General features: G+C 38.7%; 1 protein-coding gene across 7 annotated transcripts in view; it reads left to right on the plus strand.

Moving 5' to 3' along the window:
* The first annotated feature begins 4,057 nt into the window (after nt 1–4,057).
* HERC4 (HECT and RLD domain containing E3 ubiquitin protein ligase 4) overlaps nt 4,058–26,335 on the plus strand; it is a 149,232-nt gene continuing 126,954 nt past the window's right edge. For 3 of the 7 annotated variants that reach the window (XM_073019103.1, XM_073019106.1, XM_007963290.3), the window contains exons 1-3: nt 4,058–4,240; nt 5,706–5,736; nt 6,217–6,520. In XM_073019103.1, the coding sequence (XP_072875204.1) occupies nt 6,295–6,520 (226 nt within the window). In that variant the 5' untranslated portion in view covers nt 4,058–4,240; nt 5,706–5,736; nt 6,217–6,294. The other 4 variants (XM_007963292.3, XM_073019105.1, XM_073019104.1 and 1 more) reach the window with 4 other exon arrangements.

Genomic DNA, 26,335 nt, shown 5'->3' on the forward strand with positions numbered 1-26,335 from the left:
ACTGTTCAAGATCCTGGGGGATAGAGCACGGAGCAAACGGACAAAATCATTGCCTTTATGAGTTTTCATTCTAACGGAGGAGGTAAAGTTAAATATCTATTTAAGTAACATATAAACAGATTGTATATAATTGCTTGTCCATTTTCTTAGTTATATATATTTTTATATGATAAGCATAATACATATTTATAAATTATATAATTAAATGTCAGTTTGTTATAATGGATATGAAGGAAAAGCAAGCAGGATAAGATGATAGGGAGAGAGGGGATAGTTTTTTGGATAGGTTGATCAGAGAAGTCTGGAGAGGTGACATGAGTAGAAACCTGAATGAAGAAAATGAGGTGAGATCCAGCAGGAGCAGTATGGCTGGAAAGAAGGGAGAAAGAGAAAGAGTGGAAGAAGAATGAATACTACTTTTAGATGCCTCTCAACAGTCTGAGCATTATTTTTTTAAAAAAAATAGGAAAAAAATACTTTACTCTTGTTATGAATTAAAATTATTTTTTTTCTGGCCATATGGACTGCATTCCCTTACTAGTAATTCAGGAGAAATAATACTAGTAATAGTAAAAGCTAACATTTACAAATCTCTTGACACATACAAGGCACTGTATGTGTCATTTTACTGGCTTCACAATAACCCAGTGCGATATGGATTATGAACATAATTATAAAAATTATGGCTGAGATGTAATATTCTGTAAAACGGATCATTAGCAAATGCCTCTGTGTTTGGGGGGATAGAAGGACAGATGTCTGAGGTAAGCTTATAGGTTTAGGCTCTGAATTCAGATAAACCAGCACCAGAGATCATACTCACCAATATCTCATGCTGCATTTATACAACAAATTTACATTATTCTAATAACCCTAGGATCCTATACTTGTTTCATCTTAAAGATAATCACATGCTACTTTCTAAAATCTTGCACCATAGTTTCACGGATTTATAAGGTTAAAAGGAACATGCAGAAATGTCCATTCCACTTTCTACAAGCAAGATCGATCTTTAAAAATGTTCCAGATAGATATACATCCAGGTGGAAGAGACAGCTATCCACCAATTCATGCTCTCCCTTCCACAGCACAAAGTAGTACTTGGGAACTCAGGGACTATGTTTCCCAGCACCTTTGTTTCTAGGGGCGGAGTTCTGTTTTGTGTATAGTAGTGATATGTGGCATTTCCCAGACAAGGATTTTAAGAAGCTCACCCTCCCTCATCTTCTCAGGTCCCTGGAAATCAGTTTTCACTCATTAGGAACACTTATTTGGACTGCTAAAAAGGTTAAAAAATACACTTTTATTATATTAAGTCGCTCACATTTTAATTTTTATGTATTGTAGCATCAAATGTATATCTTAAAGATCCTGAATTCCATAACTTCCCTTTTAATGATATATTCTGAGGCAACAAGCCCCAAAGGGTAAAAGACCACAAACAAAAATCCTACAAGAGGCCTGGAGCAGTGGCTCACACCTGTAGTTCCAGCACTCTGGGAGGCCAAGGTGGGCAGATTACTAGAGCCCAGGAGTTGTAGATTAGCCTGGGCAACATGGCAAGACCCTGTCTCTACAAAAAATACAAAAATTAGCCGAGCGTGGTGGCATGTGTCTGTAGTCCCAGCTACTCAGGAGGCTGAGGTGAGAGGATCCGTTGAGCCCGGGAGGTGTAGATTGCAGTGAGCAGAGATGAGCAAGGCTCCATCTCAAAAAAAGAAGAAGGCCAACAAGAGCAATGAAACTCTCAAAATATGAGTATTTTTTGTGAACATTCCTACCATTTCTAATGTTGAAATTATGCTTTCCTTGCTTAAGCATCTTGTCATTCTACATTCATTTCTTTTCTTTTTTCTTTTTTTTTCTTTTTGAGATGGAGTTTTGCTCTGTCGCCCAGGCTGGAGTGCAGTGGCGCGATCTTGGCTCACTGCAAGCTCCGCCTCCCAGGTTCACGCCATTCCCCTGCCTCAGCCTCCCGAGTAGCTGGGACTACAGGCGCCCGCCACCAAGCCCGGCTAATTTTTTTGTATTTTTAGTACAGACAGGGTTTCACCGTGTTAGCCAGGATGGTCTCGATCTTCTGACCTCGTGATCTGCCCGCCTCGGCTTCCCAAAGTGCTGGGATTACAGGCGTGAGCCACCGCGCCCGGCCTCTACATTCATTTCTGTAACATACTGTTGTGGGTTAAATTTGATCCCTCAAAAGATAAGCTGAAGTCCTAACCTCCAGTACCTGTGAATGTGAACTTTTTTTTTTTTTTGAGATGGAGTTTTGCTCTTGTTGCCCAGGCTGAAGTGCAATCGCGCGCTCTAGGCTCACTGCAAAACCTCCGTCTCCCAGGTTCAAGGGATTTTCCTGCCTCAGCCTCCTGAGGAGCTGGGATTACAGGAATGCGCCACCACGCCCGGCTAATTTTGTATTTTTTCAGTAGATACAGGGTTTCTGCATGTTAGGCTGGTCTCGAACTCCCGACCTCAGGTGATCCGCCCACCTCGGCCTCCCATAGTGCTGGGATTACAGGCGTGAGCCACTGCGCCCGGCCAAATGTGACCTTTAATTGGAAATGAGTTCTTTGCAGATGTAATAACGTTAAGATGAGGTCATAATGGATCAGGGTAGGCTCTAATCCGGTATCTGGTGTCCTTATAAAAGGGAAATTTGGACACAGACACACAGCGAAAACAAGGTGAAGAGGGATGCTTCCACAAGGATTGCCAAGGATTGTTGGCAACCATCAGAACCTAGTGGAGAAGGCTGGAAAAGATTATCTCTCAGAGGCCCCAGGAGAGAACTAACCTTGTTTTCACCTTGATTTTGAAATTCTGGCCTTCAGAACTGTGAGACAATAAATTTCTGTTGTTTTAAGCCTCTCAATCTGTTTTAATTTATTATGGCAAGCCTAGGAAACGAATACACACACTTAAACATATTCTAGAACAGACAATTCTTACCTAAAACATGTTTTTCAACAAGAGATAAAGAAACAGGCCAGGCGCGGTGGCTCACGCCTGTAATCCCAGCACTTTGGGAGGCCGAAGCAGGTGGATCGCCTGAGGTAAGCAGTTTGAGACCAGCCTGACCAATACGGCGAAACTTTGTCTCTACTAAAAATACAAAAATTAGCCGCGCGTGGCGGCGCATGTCCGTTGTCCCAGCTACTCGGGAGGCTGAGGCGAAAGTTCCAGTGAACCAAGATTGCGCCGCGCCATTGCACTCCATCCTGGGGCACAGAGCAAGACTCTGTCTCAAAAAAATAAATAAATAAAATAAATAAATAAATAAAAATAAGAAAAGAAAAAGAAAGATGGCCTATTTGTGGAACTTCTTCTAGGTACTGAATATTCATTCTAGCAATGCCAAACTTAGAATTTCAAAAGTGCTTTGTTTCAAGTTCTTCTGCTTTTTAAGAAGTTAAGGCTAGCCTAGGAGATCCAGACTTCGTTTTTATGAATCAGGGACTGCAGTCAAATGTGTAATTTTCTCTGATAGAATGAGGCCCTGCAATTCAAGCCTATCTTTCAGGGGGGAGTGTAGAAAGTGATGGGAGCCAACACTGTAACAGGAACCTGAACTGGTGGTGTTATTAGTTCAAGTAGCTTTAACCATTGCTATCAATACATCTCACATCCTCAGACAGGCTCCAGTTGAGGCCATGGGATAAAATAACCCTTCACCAGTCTTTATATTCATAATCGTGATGTTTCATCTGCTACTTAAAATCTCCTTGGGAAAAGAGAGAGTAAAATAATAAAAAGACCAGCTAGCATCCATGAGCACAAAGACAACCAAACCAAAAACAAAGTGATTTTCTTCATTAAAAGGTTCTGTGCACGCCGAAGCATTCTCAAAAACAGTTTATACCTTCTTCGTTTGTCTTCGCAAACTCCAATTTTCTGTATTTGACTTTTCCCTCTTAAAGCAACGCAAACCAGCACACTGCGCAGGCGCCTGTGGCCAGGCGCCCCCCGGGAGTATTCCGGCGCAGGCGCGGGGGCCGGGAAGTGGGCGGGCTCGCGCGCGTGCTCTGCGGTTCACTTCCGGCCAGCCCCTCCCCCGCCTCCCTCGCGTGGCCACCTCCCCCTCTGCCTTCTCCTACCCAGTCTCTTTCCCCAACTCTCCCCACCCCTCGTGCTCTGCGCTCCGCTTGCCTCCTGTTCTTCCCCGCCCGCTCCATCCGGGTCGCTGACGGCTGTCTCTGGACTGGACAGCAGTGGCGTCCGCTTTTCTCTAAGGAACCCGGTAAAGTTTCACAGGGGCCGGGGAGGGGAGCAGCGGAGCAGCGGCACAGACGCCGGAGGTGCCCTGGTGATCACCGCCACTGGCTGACGGAGGAGGGTCCTAGGAGCCGGATACCTGCTTCAGCGACCGCGCTGCCTTGGTCTCTGGGGAAGGGCCGCCCCCCGTCACCTTGGGCTTCCCCTGCCCTGAAGGGCTGGGCGAGTTGTGGCCCCAGTGGGTTCGGGGGCGTGTGACGGCGTTAGGGAGGGGCAGGCCGGGCTGGGCGGATGCAGGCCGGCTAGGCACAGGGCGCTTTCTCAGCGCTTCCTAGGGGTGAGAGGCGTGGGGCGAGGGCAGGGTTGTGGCTCCCTGGCCCCGGGGCTGGAATGTCGCACCTCCCTGGGGATGGGCTTCTCTCAGGTTGAGGCGGCGGGCTGCCAAGCCTCGGCCGCCGGCCTCTGAGGCTGTTGCGAGCGGCCGGTCGCGGTAGTTGTCTGCTCGGCCGCGAGGTTGGGTGTGTGCAGATGATTTCTCTTTCCCGGTCCCCATGAGCTGATCTGGGTGCACGTTCAGGGAAAGACGGGACTAAACTGCTTCTCATTTCCCTACCTGTTGCTGGCAAGAGGACGCCTCTGTGCTTTAAAGAAAAGGGTGGTTAGACCTCGCGCGCTGAAGTCGGGGTATTTTCCTGTATTACTCTTATTTTGTTTTTCAAATATGGGAAGACAATGTAGAAGTCTTGGGAATTATAGAGTTCTGATGCCCCGAAAGAATGAAATCAAACTTGTTAGTGGATGATGGGTCGTGGAATGGGACACCTTGGGCACTTGGTAACAGGAACGTAGGAAAATTGAGGTTGAGACTTCGCAGGCTCTGTAAGAATGTGCATGACTACTACAGAATAAGGCTGACTTCCTGTAATTATGATATTTAGTAACGCGATGTGTTTAAAAATCTACGTATGTATAGATGAAGTGGACTCTGTTATTTGTGTCTTTACAAGTGAAGAAATATTCAGTCAATGTGCTGGAAAGTTCTACAGATTTCGCCATCAGACTATCAGTGCCCCAGCCCCCATTCCTATTCTTGAAAAATCAGCAGTGCTGGAGTTATTTGCAGTTAACCCCCGCCAATCTTTAAATAATTGTCTCAGAAGTATAGATAGATATAGATTGCTCACGGGAGAGTTTTTTAGTCCCGGTTACCAATTGTAATAAAAGAGGTTGAATTTTGGAGAGAATTGATTTTAAACTGCATGAGTTTTTTTCTGTATTATAATTATGCAAATTGATTTAGTTTTAAAATTAGTGAGGTTGGAATGTTAGTATTTTGATTTGAAAAATGGGGTCTTTGGAGGTGATTTGAGATTGTGGTTTGGTAAGAGAATCCTCATTTTCTCTCTGGCCGATTAAGAATAATTGGGAGAGTCGTTTAAATTGTGGAAAATTGCTTTAAATTTCCATTGTTGGTTTTATTTCTGTTACAGATAAGAACTTCCATTTTCTGTTGATGTGGAGGTAGGTATTAGAAGGCTTAATTATACTAGGATTTGAGGGAGATTGCAAGGTTATGTTTCTGCAGTTGGCTAAATTTTTCACTGTGTATATTTGCTTCTTGGGCAGTGAAAAGATGTCTTATTTCTTGCTCCCACTGAAATTATTTAAAGGAAAAAGTAGAAAAAAATTGTGATTAATTTCATCAAGGTACTTACTCCCATTAGTTTAGTCTATCACAAGATAACCAGAAGTCAAAACTAGTTAATATGTTTTAAATTTTGCAAAGGATCATAGAAAGTGACATACTTTCCCTAAAACTTTCTGTATGATACATTTAAAAAAATACAACTGATTGGTTTTTGAAACAATGATACTTATGTACCATGTTATAAAGTAAATTTAGTGTTTACCATGTAGCAATTACTGTAGCCTAGCACTTGAAAGAGCAATTATACATCCTTTTTTCTTTGAAGTCATATTAACTTCTTTCTATTTCCTCAGACATAGGGTACCTCCAACTTTCCGGGGTTTCAGAAGAGAATTTTTTATTGAAACTGGAAGACCAAAATAATTACAAGCATGTTGTGCTGGGGCAATGCATCCTTTGGACAGCTAGGTTTGGGTGGAATTGATGAAGAAATTGTACTAGAGCCCAGAAAAAGTGACTTCTTTATAAATAAAAAGGTCCGAGATGTAGGATGTGGACTCAGACATACTGTATTTGTTCTGGATGATGGAACAGTGTACACTTGTGGATGTAATGATCTAGGACAGCTAGGTCATGAAAAATCCAGAAAGAAACCAGGTAAGTTAAAACATTTTTAAAATTTACTATTTCTAATAATTATATCATTTTAAATTTGAATCATCATATAATTTCTCTAGTTGTAATTATATGTTTATCAAACTTTAAAAACAAAGTAGAAGTTATGTATTTCCATTATATTTGTATATTTGTATGGTTCTAAGTACTTTATGTTGTGGTTTCTTTTTTTTTTTTACGACTAGTATTATAAAACCTTATTTTGTATGACAATATAAAACAATAAAGAAAATCAGCCTGCCGTATATAGGTCTTTGGTACAGAATGTGTAGTGTGCAGGTCCTCTTTAATAAATTCTGTTCAGGCACCGTGGATAGATTTTAAATGCATAATTTACTTTGTGTTTACCTTACCTTGGGAGTAGGGGAAGAAAACAAGATGAAAAGCTTTTTACTTTGGACTTGCTTGCCTAAAATATGTTTTTATTCTTTTTATCCCTCTGTCATAGTATTTTAAACATGTAATTTTATTTGGTTTAGTTAGAAATATCTTTTATTCCTCTAATCTTTTACTTTCTGTAGCATTGCTAGCTATTCAAGATTTTGTGACTATGAAGTGTCCTATTTTGTAATAGTTGTACAAGCAAAATTAAATAATTTGTAGGGTAATGAGAATTTTGAGGAATTTGGTCACATTTCATGTTCTGTTTTCCTGGATATTGTATTTTAAAATCAAATATTTCTACATTTAGGAATATCATTGTTATGTGAGTTTTGCTTTCAATTATGATAACTAAAAGTTAATGATTTCAGGTGGTAAATTCAGATAAGACTGCAGCTATACTGACTTAAACAGTTTCTTTTAACTGTAACAATAATGGCACTTCAGTATTTTCTATGGCAGTTATTTTATCAGTTTATTTAAGTGGTTTCTGTTGTTACTCAACTTTTGAGAGATTAATGTAATCTGAGATATTCAGACATTAAATTAAGGCACGATTCATCCTTCACATCATCTCACGACCATGCCAAATCTCACTTTTCTGACTTGCAAATGCTGTATTGTTTTCATCCTTTCTTTGTGGTTAAGGTCTTAGTGTATTTTCTTCTGCCTTAATTTGTAATTTATTTTTTATTGGATAAATGATAGTGACATTCGTAAAATAGATTTTTAATTCTTGCAGAACTCAGTAAATGGCAGCTTTCTTGTACTCTACCTGTCTAAGAATGTTTTATGGATTCCTACCAGATTTTCATAATCTCAGGCATTGAGGTGGTCATATTGATAGAAATGAATGGTAATTTACTGATATGCATTTGATGATTGTCTCTGCTCCGGAGACAAATGGGCCCTTTTCTATTTTTGCTTAACTTGGAATGCTGCCTCAGGTTGAGATTTTCATGGTACCGAGGCTGCTGCTGTTCTTTGTACTTTAGCATGCCCCATAGAAATAACTGAACATCTCTCTGTATTACTTTAATAATTTCTGAAAGGCCGTAAAGCAAGTAGAAAGTAAAAAGCCAGCACATAGGAATTGCCAGTATAGTTACTTATGTCTACTGAGGTTTAAAATGTTTAAGTGTTAGAGATAGATACTGTGTACTACTAGTATAATGATTATAGTGCCAGGAACGGCTTCCAACTATATAGATGAAATTCTGAGAAACTTAACTAGCTAGAATAGGCTTCTTTGTGGTCATGTTGACATTGTGATGATTGCATTGTGACATCTATATCATCTTGATTCAACCTGGAAACATTATTTGGTAACGTAAAGTTGGGGTGGTGAGTTTCCCTAATTTGGGATACCTCTTTAGGATTGCCTCATTGTTGTCCCGATTACACCACAGTCTATGGAAGAGAAAAGTGACAGGCATTAACTTTGTCTTTGAGAAATTTAGAGTCTGGGTTGGGAGTTAAGGTGTACATGAACAACTGGACAGAATCAGAAATTAGACATGATATGCTATGTACTTTGAGCCTAAGAAATTTAAATGATGGGAAATATTATGGGATAGAATTAAAGTAAGATTTCTGGGAGAAAATGAAGGCTTACATTTAATTCTATTGGTGATCACATAAACAGCTAGGAAATAAGTCTGGAGCTGAAATAGCTTAGTTTTGTAGAAGGAGGGTGATGCTGATCCTGAGAAAAGCTTTTTATTATCAGAAGTTCTGGTTCATTGATACATTGAAGTGAACCTAGGTTTCAGAGGGAAGAGAAGGAACTTCAAAAAGTAGTAGTTGCTCTCATAGGAACTTCACCTTTTAATCTCAGCCTTGATTGAAGTTGTTTTTTTTTTTTTTTGAGACACAGTTTCACTCTTGTTGCCCAGGCCAGAGTGCAATGGCGCCGTCTTGGCTCACGGCTACCTCCGCCTCCCAGGTTCAAGCAATTCTCCTGCTTCAGCCTCCCGAGTAGCTGGGATTACAGGCGCCCACCACCATGCCTGGCTACTTTTCGTATTTTTAGTAGAGATGGGGTTTTACCATGTTGGCCAGGCTAGTCTTGAACTCCTGACCTCAGGTGATCCGCCTGCCTTGGCCTCCCAAAGTGCTGAATTACAAGCATGAGCCACCGCTCCTGGGCTAAGATGTTTTTTAAATAATGTTTTTCACTAAATTTTAAGAATTTTTTAACTAAAGTTATTTATATTTGGAATAATTCGTTAATGATTTAAATGTGTCATTTCCCCAACCCCTTTTTAAATTTGTAAATTTGAGGACTGGAATAAAAGATAAAAAGTTGTTGGATCTTATTTATTTTAAAGTCTTCTGGTAATTGAGCAAGTTGGTTGTATTTCTGGGACCATGTAATAAACATAGTTCACTTCACAGGAAGTTTTTTGTTTGTTTGTTTTGTTTTGTTTTGTTTTGAGACAGAGTCTCACTCTGTTGCCCAGGCTGGAATGTAGTGGCATGATCTCTGCTCACTGCAACCTCTGCTTCCCAGGTTCAAGTGATTATCCTGCCTCAGCCTCCCGAGTTGCTGGGACTATAGGCACGTGCCACCATGCCCGGGTAATTTTTTGTATTTTTAGTAGGGATGGGGTTTCACCGTGTTAGCCCGCCTTGGCCTCCCAGAGTGCTGGGATTACAGGCGTGAGCCACCATGCCCAGCCAACTTCCCAAGAGCTTTAAACTTGTGTCAGAAAGCAGACAGAATGGACGGAACTAAGAATTGTTTCTTTATGTAGATTGGCTTTATGAATATACATATTCCATAACTAATAAGGAATAAAAGAGAAAGAGGTAGCCTTATTAAGGATAAATTATTCTTGAGATTCATAATAACCTACTGGAGGACTTGGCCTGACAATGTAATAAATGGATTTAACCTGTGGCCTATTGAAAAGCGGTGTTTCTGTTCTGGACTTTTTAGGAACCACATAGAAAGATTTAACTGAATTCCTTTATTATACTAAAGGTGCAGATTATGTTTATTTTCATTTGTGTTGTCTTGTATATGTATGTCCTTTTCTATCACTACTAGCTTTTTCTGAATTATTTCCAGAGAAGTGAATGTCTGTTTCACTTTCATGTTTTTTTCTTCATAAGAACTTTAAAATACTTTTAAGTTAATGTATCAATTTTTTAATTTATAGCTAACAAATACATTTATTTAATCTTCAGTGTGCTAAACCAGTCCATTTAAATGAATTGTTGGTTTTTTTAGACTTTCAAATTCAGTTCTGAAGATTTTAAGTATGGGAAGTATACTTTTCTTTAAAAGATCCTTTTCTTACTGTATATCTAATCATAGGTATAATTTGGAGACCATGGTCCTAACTATATGTTTTGCATATTGATTTCCATTTGTTTCATGTTAGAAACAATATTAAACTGTTTTGTGACCATAATTTATAAATAAAGTGGTGTTCTGTTTAAAAACAAGCCCTGTTATCTAAAAAATAGTTTTTTGTGTTTTATAACATTCTTTCAAATGGAGTGTTTCATTTAATTCTCACAACAGTTGTATGTAGCTAAGGCAGGTATCATGGTCCCTATTTTACAGATGAGGACACTGAGGTTGAAAGAGATTAAGAGACTAATAGGGTCACTTGGCTAGCATATCTTGAGACCACCCTAAATCTTGTGATTTTTATCCTAAATCTTGTGATTTTTATCCTTAATCTTACAAATCTTTTCCTTTGCTATATTTAGAAGGTAGAAGAATATTTGTTCACCTTTCAGAAAGGTGGTTTCCATCAGTATTTTATTGTAATTCCAAGGGTTTTTTTATTTTTTATTTTTATTTTTTGAGATGGGATCTTGTTCTGTTGCTCAAGCAACAGTTGCTCATTGCAGTGGTATGATAATAGCTCACTGTAGCCTTGGACTCCTGGACTCAAGTGATCCTCCTACCTCAGCTTCCCCGGTATTTGGGACTACATTTATGTGCCACCATGCCTGCTTAATTTTTTTTTTTTTTTTTTTTTGAGACAGAGTCTTGCTCTGTCACCCAGGGTGGAGTTCAGTGGTGTGATCTCTGCTCACTACAGCCTCCACACCTTGGGTTCAAGTGATTCTCCTGTCTCAGCCTCCCAAGTAGCTGGGACTACAGGTGTGTGCCGCCACACCCGACTAATTTTTTTATATTTTTAGTAGAGGCAGGGATTCACCATGTTGGCCAGGGTGGTCTTGAACTCCTGACCTCAGGTGATCTGCCCACCTCGGCCTCCCAAAGTGCTGGAATTACAGGCGTGAGCCACCAGGCCTGGCCAATTTTTTTATGTTTGTTAGAGATGGGGGTCTTCCTATGTTGCCCAGTCTGGTCTCAAACGCCAGTCCTCAAGCTATCCTCCTGCCCTGGCTTCCCCAAATTGCTGGGATTTATAGGGATGAGCTACTGTGGCAGCTAAGAAAAATCTTTTAAAAATTACTATCTTGTAACTAAGGTTATATAATGAAGACAGCATATTTTATTATCATCCCCCTTGTGCATAAACTCAAAAATCATTTTAAAAACTGATGAGAAGATTGAGAGTTCTATTTTCAAAATGTAATATTGTACCAACACAAACAAAAATTCAACTATGTATAGTGTATCACTGAATGGAAGACTAACTTGATTAGCAGAGTTTATAGGTAATAATTTTAATAGTATGATAAAATTTATTGTGGTTTATGTTGAACTCTTTTTAAAGATCATGAGCATTGATTCTATGTTTTCCATATCCTCGAATGGTAATTTCTACTGTTGAGTCATACCAATAAAAGCATTTTGGTCACATAGTAGTGATTACTTGGTTTGCCTTTCTTGCTTCATTTTTCTGACCTGTCCTCTCTCTGTTCATAAAACAAATCTATAAAATATAGTTGAAATTTAAAAAGTAATATAGGAAAATATAACTATGGGAAATAAAGTTACTCACTTAAGGGTGGGTTAAAAATAAAAATACCAGATTATCCCACACATTTCTTACTGAACCAGAGCATTTAAACCAAAGAAGCTCATTATGTTTTATAACTCCTGGTTTTCACAATACCTTCTAAGGAAGAGAAAGATGTGGATGATAGATTTGAAAAAAGTAATTACTTGGGTCAGGAGTGGAGGCTTGCTTTGAACACTTTACTTTGAGAAAGGTTAGTGCCCAAGAATCACAGTGTCAAGGGTAGGAAAAAAAAATCATAATGCAAACAGATGACTACTGTTAGAGAAATGTATAATAATACTTTACTTTGTGTAGGACCCTACATCTGAGGAATTTCAAGAGCATTACACAATAATTCATGGTTCCTTTCAAAATGCTTGTGACACAATTTGCAAGGATTATCCTCATCTTAGGGGATAAATTTACGGAGAAATGGCAGCACAAGTTGGTAAGTAACTTGTCAAAATAGGTGACTGGTGAACAGCTATAAGTTGAATCTGAAAGTTGGAGTCTACCAGTCTCCTACCTTATTCACTAGATTGTGCTTATGTTTAGAATTATTTACAGTAATATCTTCTGTTTGAGGCAGATCAAATACTAGTGCACAGATTGTTTCCCTGCCATTCTATTTGATGGCCTGTTAAATCATTATTTTACCAAGATGCTTACATTCTGATGCCACTTTGATACTTCATTATAACTCTGTGTGGTATGAAGAATATTTAAACAAATGAACAGAAACTTAACTATGGTAATACCCTGTCTTTTCTGTTTTCTATTATATATTGTATACATCCCCTTGTCTAACTCCTATGTTGTACTACAATCCAAGGTCCATAGTAACTGACTTGCAGAATTGATTTGGTGGCTAACCTTGGAACTTGGATTAGTTATGTTGTATAAAGTCCACTATGTAAATACATGCATCTCTCTCTAAGATGCATTGGTTTGGTGGATGCTTTATAAAACTCTTAAAACCTACACAGAAGACAAAAATAGCAGTAGATGCCTAATCTGAGCAGTCTAACAAAGGGAAGCTTCTTTAAAGGACTTGGAACCAGTGATTTTCTCTTGGGTATGTTAATGTTTTTACATGATTAGAAGTGAGCCACATACTTTCCTTAAAAGATTTAGCAGTGCAGTAGATTTTGGTTTCACAATTTGGGTAGTTAGTGATTCTTGTTGCAGATGGCAGTCTAGGGAGTCTAGTTTCCATTATCTCCTTAGTAAGGACTCTTAGGGTTCCATGTTCCCAATAGATCATACAAATGTAGCACTGTTTTTCAAGCTCATTTCTCACAAAGGCATGCATTTTTAAAACTGCTTTGAAGAAATAAAAGTTACTTCTGTATTCCTAGGCTATAAAGTATATCAAGTGCGTGGGATACATATGAAAGAATCGAATAGAAGCGGCATACTCAAATGTTTATATAAAAGTTTATTTGGGCTTGGATAATATTATTAGAAAAATGGGTAACACTAATGAGGAAACTATATTAATGAGCTCATGGTTGAACTTCCTGTTCCCCTGGATTTTTTTTTTCATATTGATGGAATTTAAAAGGCAGTTATTTTAAATCATAATAAATTATGATGGTTACCTTATATGCGAGAAAAACCTATGCTGTGTGTAATTATACATTTTATTGGAGTTTTGTTTTTTTAGACAGGATCTTGCTGTCACTGGAGTACAGTAGTTAAATTGTGGCTCACTGTAGCCTCAACTTCCCTGCGTTCAGGAATCCTCTTACCTCAGCCTGCTGAGTAGCTGGGACCACATGTGCATGCCACCATGCCCAGCATATTTTTGTATTTTTTGTAGAGACAGGGTTCCACTCTTTTGCCCAGGCTGGTCTCGAAGTGATCATCCCACCTCAGACTCCCAAAGTGTTGGGATTATAGGCATGAACCACCACGCCAGGCCTTATTAGAGTTTGTTTTTTTTTTAAGGGAAATTTCTTGCATTTCGGTGGCTTATTCCTTAAACCGTAATGTTTTATTTGCCTAAATTTACTCTTTTGTGTTCATTTCTAGCATGGCAGAATTTTGGTTTAGCCTTTCTTGGCCATAAGACATTCTAGAATCCTTTAGTAATGGGCTTTTCACAAATTATTTGAAAATATCTTAATTACTTTTTTATTCATATCTAAGATTCGCCTCATTTTATTCCTTTGCTAGGTGTTATACTATTCTGAAATAACACATTTTTAGTTTTTCACAATTGTTTTCTATTATTAAAGTATTACAAGTTCTTGGTAGAGAATTTCTAACACATAGGAAAGTAAAAACTATAATGCCATCATGCATAGGTAAATAGTATTGTCACGTGAGACTTTTTCTATATTCATATATGTTTCTGATTAAAAACTGGGAGTGTGTTCTTGTATCTCAACTTTTTTCTCCTGATAATAATTTAGTATTTTCCCATGTTTTAAAATTTTAGGAATATTGGGAATATTTAGGAATATAATTAACATTTTTATCATTTAGATGTACCAAAATTTATTTAAGTATTCTATTTTTTGGATTTTTTTTTTTTTTTTTGAGACGGAGCCTTGCTCTGTTTCCCAAGCTGGAGTGCGTGGCGCGAACTCCACTCACCACAGCCTCTGCCTCCTGGGTTCAAGTGATTCTCCTGTCTCAGCCTCTTGCGTAGCTGGGACTACAGATGCGTGCCACCACTCCTGGCTAATTTTTTGTATTTTTAGTAGAGACAGGGTTTCACCATATTGGCCAGGGTGGTCTCCAACTCCTGACCTCGTGATTCACCTGCCTCAGCCTCCCAAAGTGCTGGGATTACAGGCATGAGCCACCATGCCCAGCCTAATTTTTAGAATTTACTTCCAGATTTTTGTTATAAGTTAATACTGCAATGAACATATATATCAATTCAGTCTTTATTTCTTTTTCTTTTTCTCTCTCTCTCTCTCTTTTTTTTTAGACAGAATCTTACTCTGTTGCCTGTTGCCTAGGCTGGAATGCCTGTTGCCATCTTGGCTCACTGCAACCTCCGCCTCCCAGGTTCAAATGATTCTCCTGCCTCAGCCTCCTGAGTAGCTGAGATTGCAGGCATGCGCCACCACACTTGGCTAATTTTTTGTATTTTTAGTAGAGATTGGGTTTCACCATGATGGCCAGGCTGGTCTTGAACTCCTGACCTCAGGTGATCCACCTGCCACGACATCCCAAATTGCTGGGATTACAGGCCTGAGCCATGGTGCCCGCTTATTTCTTTCTTTTAATTATTTTTTATTTTGGGGGGACAGGATTTTGCTCTGTTGCCCAGGCTGGAGTGCAGTGGCATGATCTCGGCTCATGGCAACCTCCGTCTCCTGGGCTCAAGCGATTCTCCTGCCTCAGCCTCCAGAGCAGCTGGGATTACAGGTGTGTGCCACCATGCTCAGCTAATTTTTGTAATTTTAGTAGAGGTGGGATTTTGCCATGTTGACCAGGCTGGTCTAGAACTCCCGGCCTCAAGTGATCTGCCCACTTCGCCCTCCCAAAATGCTGGGATTACAAGCATGAGCTACCACTCTGTTTCTTTATTATTATTTGAGATAGAGTTTCGCTCTTGTTGCCCAGGCTAAAGTGCAATGGTGCAATCTTGGCTCACTGCAGCCTCTGCCTCTCAGGTTCAAGTGACTCTCTTGCCTTGACCTCCTGAGTAGCTGGGATTACAGATGCCCGCCAACATGCCCTGCTAATTTTTTGTAATTTTAGTAGAGACGGAGTTTTGCTATGTTGGCCAGGCTGGTCTCGAACTCCTGGCCTCAGTTAATCCGCCCGCCTCGGCCTCCAAAGTGCTGGGCTTACAGGCGTGAGCCACCACGCCTGACCTACCTCTGTTTATTTCTTTAGGAAAAAGAAAATCTTTAAGGAATGAGAACTGAATTTATTGTTTAAGCACAGTTGTGTCTCATTTTACGAAGTTTATATACTCATAAGATATTTGTAAATGAAAGTTTTTAAAATGTATGACAAGGCCGAGCGCGGTGGCTTACGCCTGTAAACACAGCACTTTGGGAGGCCGAGGCAAGCGGATCACGAGGTCAGGAGTTCAAGACCAGCCTGGCCAACATAGTGAAGCACCGTCACTACTAAAAAAATAGAAAAATTAGCTGGGCATAGTGGTGTGCCTGTAGTCTCAGCTACTCGGGTCGCTGAGGCAGGAGAGTTGTTTGAACCCAGGAGGCAGAGGTTGCAGTGAGCCGAGATCTGCACTCTAGCCTGTGTAACAGAGCAAGACTCCATCTAAAAAAATAAAATAAAATAATAAAGGTAAATAAATAAATAATTACAATTACAATATTATGACCTAATAGGGAATAGAAAACAAATGCACAAATAATAGAAATGCACTTAAAATATGCCAAGTGTTATAGGATGTATAAACAACAGTGCCGTGTAGAGATAGTATACTGTCAGATAGCAACAGGCAAGTTTGAGGCTGGGGGAAGAGTCCATGTAACAGATGTCTGAGAATAGTGAGCAGGAAGGTTAGAAAGGCAAAATTGAGGTCAGATTATAGAAATAAATTCAAGAGCTTGAATTTAATTTGGTGAATATCCACTGATAGATCGTAATGGGAATTACAATGGATTTATAAAGGAAAGGTTGAAAGGGAGAGAAATTGGAGGTAAAGAAATAGGCTGTAATGGTAGTCCTTTAAAGCAAGAAAGGAGCAGGTAGATAATGGAGAGACTTAGGGAGGCAGAAAGAATGGACAGACTTTGATAACCAGATGGAAATAAGTAATAAACCTAAAGGGAAGAGCCAGGTATGATCCTAAGTAGAATCATTAGCTGATAGAAATAAGGAATCCAGGAAGAGAAGAAATATTCTCTTTTATTTTAAGAGGCAAGTTAAAAGATTCTGGTAAGGCGAATTTTGTGGTAAACTTAATAATACTGAGTGAGCAGTAAGAAATGTAGTACTATAAGTGGGGGCTAAATGCGTGAACTATTTATTTTCGATTTTGTTTTATTTTCACTTCAGATAGGCTGACATTCCAACTGTAGACTTTTCCCCAGTTCTAACCTGTTAAGTAATTAATAATTCATTAACAATACTTCGTGCTTTCGGAAGACTGCTTAAGGCACGTGGTGATACAATACCATTGTAAATTTAAAGTGACCTAAATGGTTGCCTCCTCCGTCTGTTTTGTAAACCTGAATTTCTATATACAGGGTTTTTGTTTGTTTGTTTGTTTGTTTTGACATGGAGTATTGCTCTGTCACCCAGGCTGGAGTGAGTGGCACCATCTCGGCTCACTGCAACCTCCACCTCCCAGGTTCAAGCGATTCTCCTGCTTCAGCCTTTCAAGTAGCTGGGATTACAGGCATCTGCCACCGTGCCCGGCTAATTTTTTTTTTTTTTTTGTATTTTTAGTAGAAACGGGGTTTCACCATATTGGTCAGGTTGGTCTGGAACTCCTGACCTGAAGTTATCTGCCCGCCTCGGCCTCCCAAAGTGGTAGGATTACAGGCGTGAGCCACTGCTCCCGGCCCATTTGCTTATTCTTTAGCTGACACAAACCTATTCTTTTTTATTTTTTGAGATGGAGTCTCGCTCTGTCGCCCAGGCTGGAGTGCAGTGGTGCGATCTCGGCTCACTACAAGCTCCACTTCTGGGTTCACGTCATTCTCCTGCCTCAGCTTCCCATTTAGCTGGGACTACAAGCGCCTGCCATGACGCCTGGCTAATTTTTTGTATTTTTAGTAGGGACGGGTTTCACTGTGTTAGTCAGGATAGTATCGACCTCCTGACTTCATGATCCGCCTGCCTCGGCCTCCCAAAGTGCCAAACCTATTCTTAATTACTATGTTTGACTTTAGGACTTCCCTCCAGGTCTTACTGGAAACAAAGCTTTTGCAGTCAGAAGGTGCAATGACATAGGTGTAAGTTGCTTTTGGTTCCACTAGTAGCTGAAATAATTTTAACTGTAAGTTGGATATATGCCGGCAATGTAAGCAAGAGCTATTGGGAAATTCACCTTTTGCGATAATGCTGTTGCTTCTGTGAAAGGGAAACAGGCGTGGGGAAGAAACAGGTAAGGCTAAAAGAGGTCCTAAAGAGCAGAATTAGGAGTATCTGAAAAGCAGTTGGAAGAAAGTTTAGCTACTTTACCTATACATTATTAGAAGACATTTGTGACTTTTTTTTGTTTTTTTAGGGTGGCATAACAAGGATAAAGTAGATGTTAGATTGCTTACCAGAATTGATCCAAAGTACTTATCAATCAGCATATATGTAATTTCTAATCCAAGTATTGCTTAGCTATAGATTTCATACCTAGGCTCTCTAATAGGAATGAACCTTATATTTTGAAGAGTTACTAGGTAGAAGCCTGATTGGTTGATGTTACCTGTACCTGAACATAGACCTATTCACATTTTCAGTTGGGAAGTTGAATGATCCTCTGCAACTGAGAATAAGGGGAAAAGGGAACACATTATAAGTTGGTACTGCATTGTATAGGGTGAAGAAATACACAAACCATGTAATTGGAGAGAAATTTAGTGTTGCAATATTTAGAATGTATTATTTACGGCTGGACTTGGTGGCTCACGCCTGTATTCCCAGAACTTTGGGAAGTCGAGGTAGGTGGATCACAAGGTCAGGGGTTTGAAACTAGCCTGGCCAACATGGTGAAACTCTGTCTTTACTAAAAAAATACAAAAATTACCTGGGTATGGTGGCATGCACCTGTAATCTCAGCTACTTGGGAGGCTAAGGCAGGAGAATTGCTTGAACCTGGGAGGTGGAGGTTGCAGTGAGCCAAGATTGCGCCACTGTTATTTGTGTCACTGCACTCCAGCCTGGGTGACACAGCAAGACTGCCTCAAAAGCAAACAGAAAGAATATTTTTGACATATTGTAATGCTGATATTAAAAAAATAGTAGCAGTAAACCTCCATTATGTGCCAGGTACTGTGCTGAATCCTTTATTCATTATCGAAAAGTCTTATATCTATCCTGCAAAAGCTGTGCTGAATCCTTTATTCATTATCTGAAAGTCTTATATCTGTCCTGCAAAAGTATGTGTTTTGGTGAGAACAGTCAGTCTTCAGAAGATTAAGTAATTCTCCCAAAGTTGAAATTAAAGCTGAGTAGAAACAAGAACCAATAAGAAGAACAATGGAAGAAAAGAAACCGTTTATAATAGCGAGAGAAACAAAATAACCCAGCAATAAAGTAGTAAGAAATGTGCAAGACCTATATGAAGAAGACTTGAAAGCATTACTGAGGAACACAAAAAACTTGAGCAAATGAAAACCACATTTATGGATAGGGACATTCAACCATATCAACCTGTCAGTTTTCTCTAATTTGTAAATTTAGTGTGATCCTAATGAAAATGTCAAGTGACTTTTTGGGGAAGTAGACAAATGGATACTGAAGTTCATATGGAAAAAGAAAAAGGAAAATTCTAAAAAAGAACAGTAATAAATATTAACTTTTTTTAAGACAGTTTCTAATATACATTAAAATGAACAAGGTGTAGAGAGCAATGTGTAGAGAGCTACATTTTGGGTTTTTTAAACAAAGAGAAATATACACTTGCATTTGCTTATAGATACACAAAAAACCCTGGAAGGATATATACAACTAATAACATTGGTAACTCTTGGTGTAGAGGTGGGAAAAGAAGTGGTGAGAGTTAGGTTGATGGAGAACATACATAGTAGACTTTTCACTGCATACCTTTTTAAAAACAATGCAAATATGTTACCTATTCTTTTTTTTTTTTTTTTTTTTAAGGATAGGCTTTGGAATTAGAGTGCTCACATAAAAATCCTGGCTCTGTTGCTAGATCTGTTTTCTTGGTCACATTGCTTAACCTCTCTGTGCCTAGGTGTTCTCTTCTCTAAAATTAGGATAATCATGCCAGACTCCGAGAGTAGCTGCAGGAGAATCACTTGAACCCGGGAGGTGGAGGTTGCACTGGGCCGAGATTGTGCCACTGCACTCCAGCCTGGTGACAGAGTGAGACTCCTATCTCAAAAAAATAAAAATACGTAACAGTGCAAAGAACAATGCCTGGCATATGGTGAGTATTCAATAAGTGTTTGCTTAGAAGAAAAAACAATATTAGAGTGGGAATTTAAATTTAGGTCTGCCTTATGGTAATGTGATATTATGCTGTTTCATATTTGCCTGGTGACTGTTATATTGTCTTATATGGAAACTATATTGCTTTCATAATTACCTCCAGATATACAATACAGATCTTTTCATTTATGCCTGAAGTTTAGGCATTTATTCAACAAACAGTTGTCTTCCTACTGTGCCCCTGATATTGTGCTAGGCATGAAAGTACTTATTTGTCTTTAGCCTTCAATTAACCTTACTGGAGCTCTTATTCAAACAGTATACCAAAATTTAAAAAATTGTTTGTTTATGGTACTTAGAGGTAATGCTTTATTGGAGCGATATAAAATGGATTGGATTCCTTTACCTTTAGACTTAAAAGATAAAATAATGATACCAAAAAAGAAAAGAATTAAAGATGCCTTTTTTTCTTGTGAGAAGCACATAAATGATGGCAGTTAGATTGATCATTGATTTTAAGGTTATTTAATGATTAATAATTACAAGGTGGCCAGGCGTGGTGGCTCACACCTGTAATCCTAGCACTTAGGGAGGCCAAGGCAGGTGGATTGCCTGAGCTTACGAGTTCAAGACCAGCCTGGGCAACATGGTGAAACCCTGTTTCTACTAGAAATAGAAAAAATTAGCTGGGCGTGGTGATGCACGCCTGTAATCCCAGCTACTCTATTCAGGAGGCTGAGGCATGAGAATTACTTGAACCCAGAAGGTGGTGGTTTATGTAATTGCACCACTGCACTCCATCCTGGGCAACAGAACAAGACTCTGTCTTAAAAGCCAAAAGAAATTAATAAGGTGTAGTTTGTGTATTGATATTTTGAGGATCATAGACACTTGAGTAAATACTACTTAGTTATACTATTTTGTTTCTTTTTTCCTTTTTTCTTTTTTTTGAGACAAGAGTCTTACCCTGTCACCCAGGCTGGAGTGCAGTGGTGCGATCTCAGCTTAGTGCGACCTCCGCCTCCCGGGTTCAAGCGATTCTCCTGCCTCAGCCTCCCAAGTAGCTGGGACTACAGGCACTCACCACCACGCCTGGCTAATTTTGTATTTTTGGTAGAGACAGAGTTTCACCACGTTGGCCAGGCTGATCTCGAACTCCTGACCTCGTGGTCTGCCCGCTTTGGCCTCCCAAAGTGTTGGGATTACAGCCATGAGCCACCATTATACTTTTAAAACCAGCCCTGCCCCTCCCAAAATGATAAGCTGACCTTAAAATGTAGAATGCATGTGTTTGATCGTACTTCTCTACTCTTATTTTGCATTTGCTGTTATTTTCACACCAATCTGAATAAAATTTTGGCTTAGTGTGTTGTTGATAAACTGTGTATCCACTGTTATACAGTGCTTGACTATGAGAGAAATTTATACCTCAAGAAAATCAAGGACAAATATATATATATCATATATGTTTGAAATTGTATATAACTGATAAGTTGTGGAGAACAAAAAAAGGAACATTTAAAATGGAAGCCATTGTGGTTATCTATCTTTATCTGTCAAAACAAAATGCAAAAACAACTCCTTTTCCTTGTTTGTTAATGCTTGCACTCACTTAGGTTCAGACCTTAGATTCATTTTAGGATCTGTTTCCTTTCCCGTAGCACCCACATTGAGCCAGTTGCCAGATTTTGGTTATTTTTCTCAGTGACTGTCTTGTTTTTTAATTTCTTTTGCAAATAGCTTGTGTGACTTTGAGCTAATTACTCTGAACTATTGGGCCCTTAGTTTCGTCTTCTCTCAATCTAAAATTCTTTGTTTTCATTCTGGGCTATTACTGGTGTGCATGAGAACTGTGGCCAGTAGCTCTTTAACTGGTCTCCCTGCTCCACTTCATTCTTCTTATTAATTCTAGGTTAATCTTTCCAAGGTATATTTCAGTTTCCCTGTCTTGAAATTTGCCCAGCTAAAGTACCATCTCCGTCATTACTCTTTGGTCACTCTTATAAGAATTCAGGTCACACATTTTGAACTATCAAGTACAGTCCATGGAATTCAGTAAGTTAATAAATTGCATCACTGTCTTCCCATTACAATTATCTTCCCTACTGTGTCATCTCCTGGATGGTAGAAAACCTTGTCTTAACATGTCTTTGCTAAAACCACGGTGAAATACTGTGGTGCACATAGAAGGAACTCAGGGCAGGGTTGTTGAAAGAGCACAGGATCAATGTGTTTTATTGGTTGTGTCTTAGGAAAGGAAGATCATAGACTCTTGTTTTAATGAACTTGATCACCATCAGCTAAATTACAGTGAAAATTTTAAAATTTAAAACTCTACTAATATATTCTGAGGGTTCATTCTTGCTTGTCTTTGAAAGAAATTGAGCTAAAGGAACTATATGATTGTATTGTATTATGTTGGAGTCTTTATATTTTACCTTTACTTCTTCTTTCCTCTTCAAAGCAATTAATTTTAGCAGTTCATAGGCATCCGAGTAGTACTTCTTTAAAAGAAAGGGGCCAGGCGTGGTGGCTCATGCCTGTAATCCCAGCACTTTGGGAGGCTGAGGCCGGTGGATCTCCTCAGGAGTTTGAGACCAGCCTGGTCCAGCATGGTGAAACCCTGCCTCTACTAAAAATACAAAAATTAGTCAGGCATGGTGGCCAGTTCTGTAATCCCAGGTACTCGGGAGACTGGGGCAGGAGAATCGCTTGAACCTGGGAGGCAGAGGTTGCAGTGAGCCGAGATGTGCTACTGCACTACAGCCTGGGCAACAGAGCGAGACTCTGTCTCAAAAAAAAAAAAAGGATATTGTAATGTCCCTAAGTAAAAATAAAACTATATTTTGGAAGTAAATTATTGAAACATAACTATGTTATATTTGAATATTAACAAAAGGACAGCAGTTCAATAAATAGGGAAATGTTTATAACTTAGTGCCTTTATCTGTGAAGCTTAAGGATAATGGCAAACCTTCCTCATGGTGTTATGAGGGTTAAATAAGATTAAGTAATTAAAGTGCTAAGCTTAGTGCCAGGCACATAAGCTTTTTATATATGTTAACTGTATTCCTCTATATACATAGAATATATAAAAGGGGTATGAACTTGTCAACATATCCATTACAAAGAATTTCTTAATCTTGTTAGTTGTTTCTTCATATAAACATTTTATTGTTTGCTGTCAACTAAGACATGTAAGTTACTTTATATTAACTTTAGATTTTATCAGGGAACCCACTGAAATACTTTCTTGCCTATGGATTGTACCATTCCAAATTCCTACTGGTAATTATTAGTAATAATTAGAGGGAATAAAAATTTTCATTTAATTTATTGATGGTTTAGTTTTGTTTGTTTCTTTAATTCTGAATTTGTCTTACAGTTTGTGATGATTGTTAAGTACATGATGTTAGAGATCCTTCTAAAAGTATCAGTTACCACCAGCCTGGGCAACATGGTGAAACTCTGTCCCTACTAAAAATACAAAAATAGCCAGGCATGGTGGCACATGTGTGTAATCCCAGCTACTCGGGAGCCTGAGTCAGGGGAATCGCTTGAGCCTGGGAGGCAGAGGTTGCAGTGAGCCGAGATTGTGCCACTGCACTCCTGCCTGGGCAACAGAGCGAGACTCTGTCTCAAAAAATAAAAACAATATAAAAAATAAAAATAAATATAAAAGTATTAGTAAACAAGTTGTACTTTGTTTTATTTAAACAATAATTTCACTATTATTTTTCAGTAATAGGGAAGTTTATGCCTTGAGTGAAGTAGCCTTTGGTTATTTGTTTTCTCTGCAACAAAATTAGCAATGTAATTATTTAAAGTTAGAAACAAATCTGAATTACTCATTGATGTTATTCACTAATCCCAAGTGATTAATATCTTTATCTTTAAAAAGTCAGAATCATGAAATGGGACAGATGCGCGGCTCATGCCTGTAATCCCAACATTTTGGGAGGCTGAGGTGGGTGGATCACTTGAGGTCAGGAGTTTGAGACCAGCCTGGCCAACATGGTGAAACCTCATCTCTACTAAAAATGCAAAAAATTAGCTGGGCGTGGTGTTGCCAGGTGGGTGTGGTTAGCTGAGAGAATTTCTTGAACCTGGGAGGTGGAGGTTGCAGTGAGCTGAGATTGCACCACTGCACTCCAGCCTGATCAACAGAGTTAGTGAAACTCGGTCTCAAAAAAAAAAAAAAATCATAAAATACTTCAACTACACATTCAGTTATTTAATAAAACAAAGAAGAAAAGAAAAATTAAAAAACATTTATAAAAAAACAGTGTTAAATTTGGTAATCATTTTCCGAATCTTTTATCTGCATACATGTGTAAGAATGGAGCTCTACAACACCTTTTTTATTTTATAGTATGGTATCTTGAGAACTTTAAAGTTAAATTTTTAGACATGGATTTTAGGTATACTTTTCATTGCCCTAGTTTAGAGTTTTGAGTTGTTCAGAGAGAAGGGAAGGGGAAATCTGTATTTTTAACAACTAATGAGGCATGGTAGGACAGAGGATTTTGAAACTTAAGGTCTGGTGGAGTTGAAATGATCTCTTTAAAATAGGTATTTGACAAAGTATATTCCTTCTGACCTCAGTATTAAAATTTTTCAATGTGGATATACTTGTTGCTCTTCATAACTGTGGATTCTAGATCCTGTTAACGTGAACATAAAATATCAACAGAGATTTTTGTTCTCTGTATAAAATGACCAATGTTTTAGTTTGTGGTAATTCCTGGACATGGGCATTCACAGAACTGCCAAATACTTGAGTCAGCAGATGTGCACTTTACCAGTGGAGATTTAAGGCAGTGCTCTGCCTTTTTGTTCTAGCAGTCATTGCAAACAAGTGGCCTTTTTGTGATGTATTTAATGCCACATTTTTTTTTTGCATGTTTTGCCAATCTTATTGGTGATTTTACTGTTTAAAATGGTCCCCAGGCTGGGTGCTGTGGCTCAAACCTGTAATCCCAGCACTTTGGGAGGTTTACTTGAGTCCAGGAGTTCAAGACCAGCCTGGGCAAAATAGGGAGACCCCTATCTCTACAAATAATTAAAAAATTAGTGGGGTGTGGTGGCTCATGTCCGTGGTCCCAGCTACTCAGGAGGCTGAAGCAGGAGGATCACCTGAGCCTGGGAGGTTGCTACTGCAGTGAGCTGTAATTTCACCACTGCACTCCATCCTGGGCGACAGAGAGACCTGGTCTCAAAAAAAAAAAAAAAAAAAGTAATACTTAAATATATACTAAATGAGATGTTTTTAAACAGAAACATCCCTAAAACAAGATTATGTATTTATCAGTTGACAAAAATGTTCTGACCAGAGGCTTGCAGGAACCTTACCTTGTATTTTCTTTAGGGGCAATAATTCAATATTTGCTAAGTCAGTGTTCATGGTGACTTTATAGGACATAACTACTGCACATAGTGAGAATTGATTATTCCTAGCTAGACTAGAATAAAAAGACTAAAATAATAAGTGGAAGAATGATGTGGTTTCTTAGAAGGATGATGCGGTAGTGAAATAAGCCATCAGTATTTAGCATCCTTCTGTTTCTTTGTGCATTGTACAGAATATTGTGTCATCTTTTAAGACGTTATAAAATAAGTCTGGAGTCTCTATCTTTGTAGCTTTTATTTTCCTTTTTTTGTAGCTTTTGTTGACCACAATTAAAACTATAGGATTTTTTCATTATTTGTTCATAATGGCAAAGAGAAGAAAATTGACAGAGGGAGATGTTTCACAATTCGGACATATCACAGAGAGCAGCACTTTATGATGGTGAAATTGATCATATAAATTAACTCTTACACAATGAATTAGAGATGATGATACTCTATGAATTTTCACAAGCTTAATTGATAATATTTCTGAGGTCCCAGAGGACATAGGCTATTCTTACCCATTTACTCATTCAGCAGGAAGTACTTTGTTATGTTACATTTTGCAACAAGAACCTGGCCCAATCTATCCTGTATGTGAGACAGTATTCTTTTTTTTAATGATGTTTGTGCAGAAAAATGTACTTGATGTAGTTTGTAAGCAAACAAACACTAAAGTTGGATTTGCCTACAAAGGTGATTGGAAGGACACAGATGATATAGAAATGAAAATTTTCATTAGGTCGATCATTGTAATTGTTTTAAAAATAAGCCTAAAAATGAAAGTTTTTCTTTTATGAAGCAAAGAAGGATGGCCTCTTTCTCTTCGGTAAAATGATGCGCCATTAGTGTTTTCAAAAGTATGATTAATGATAGAACCAGAAGTAGTGATGAATAAGGACCTATTAGAGATGTATTCAAAGTCGTTATCTACAAAGTGGGTATGTTTCATCTGTATAGCACTTTATCTTTTCAGGTTTTGCCTATGTCTCTGACAAATGAATTCAAAAGCCAATCTTTTCTATTTGTGTTTTCCTTT

Source organism: Chlorocebus sabaeus, chromosome 9 (assembly GCF_047675955.1).
Source record: "Chlorocebus sabaeus isolate Y175 chromosome 9, mChlSab1.0.hap1, whole genome shotgun sequence".
In the NCBI taxonomy this organism is placed as follows: Eukaryota; Metazoa; Chordata; class Mammalia; order Primates; family Cercopithecidae; genus Chlorocebus; species Chlorocebus sabaeus.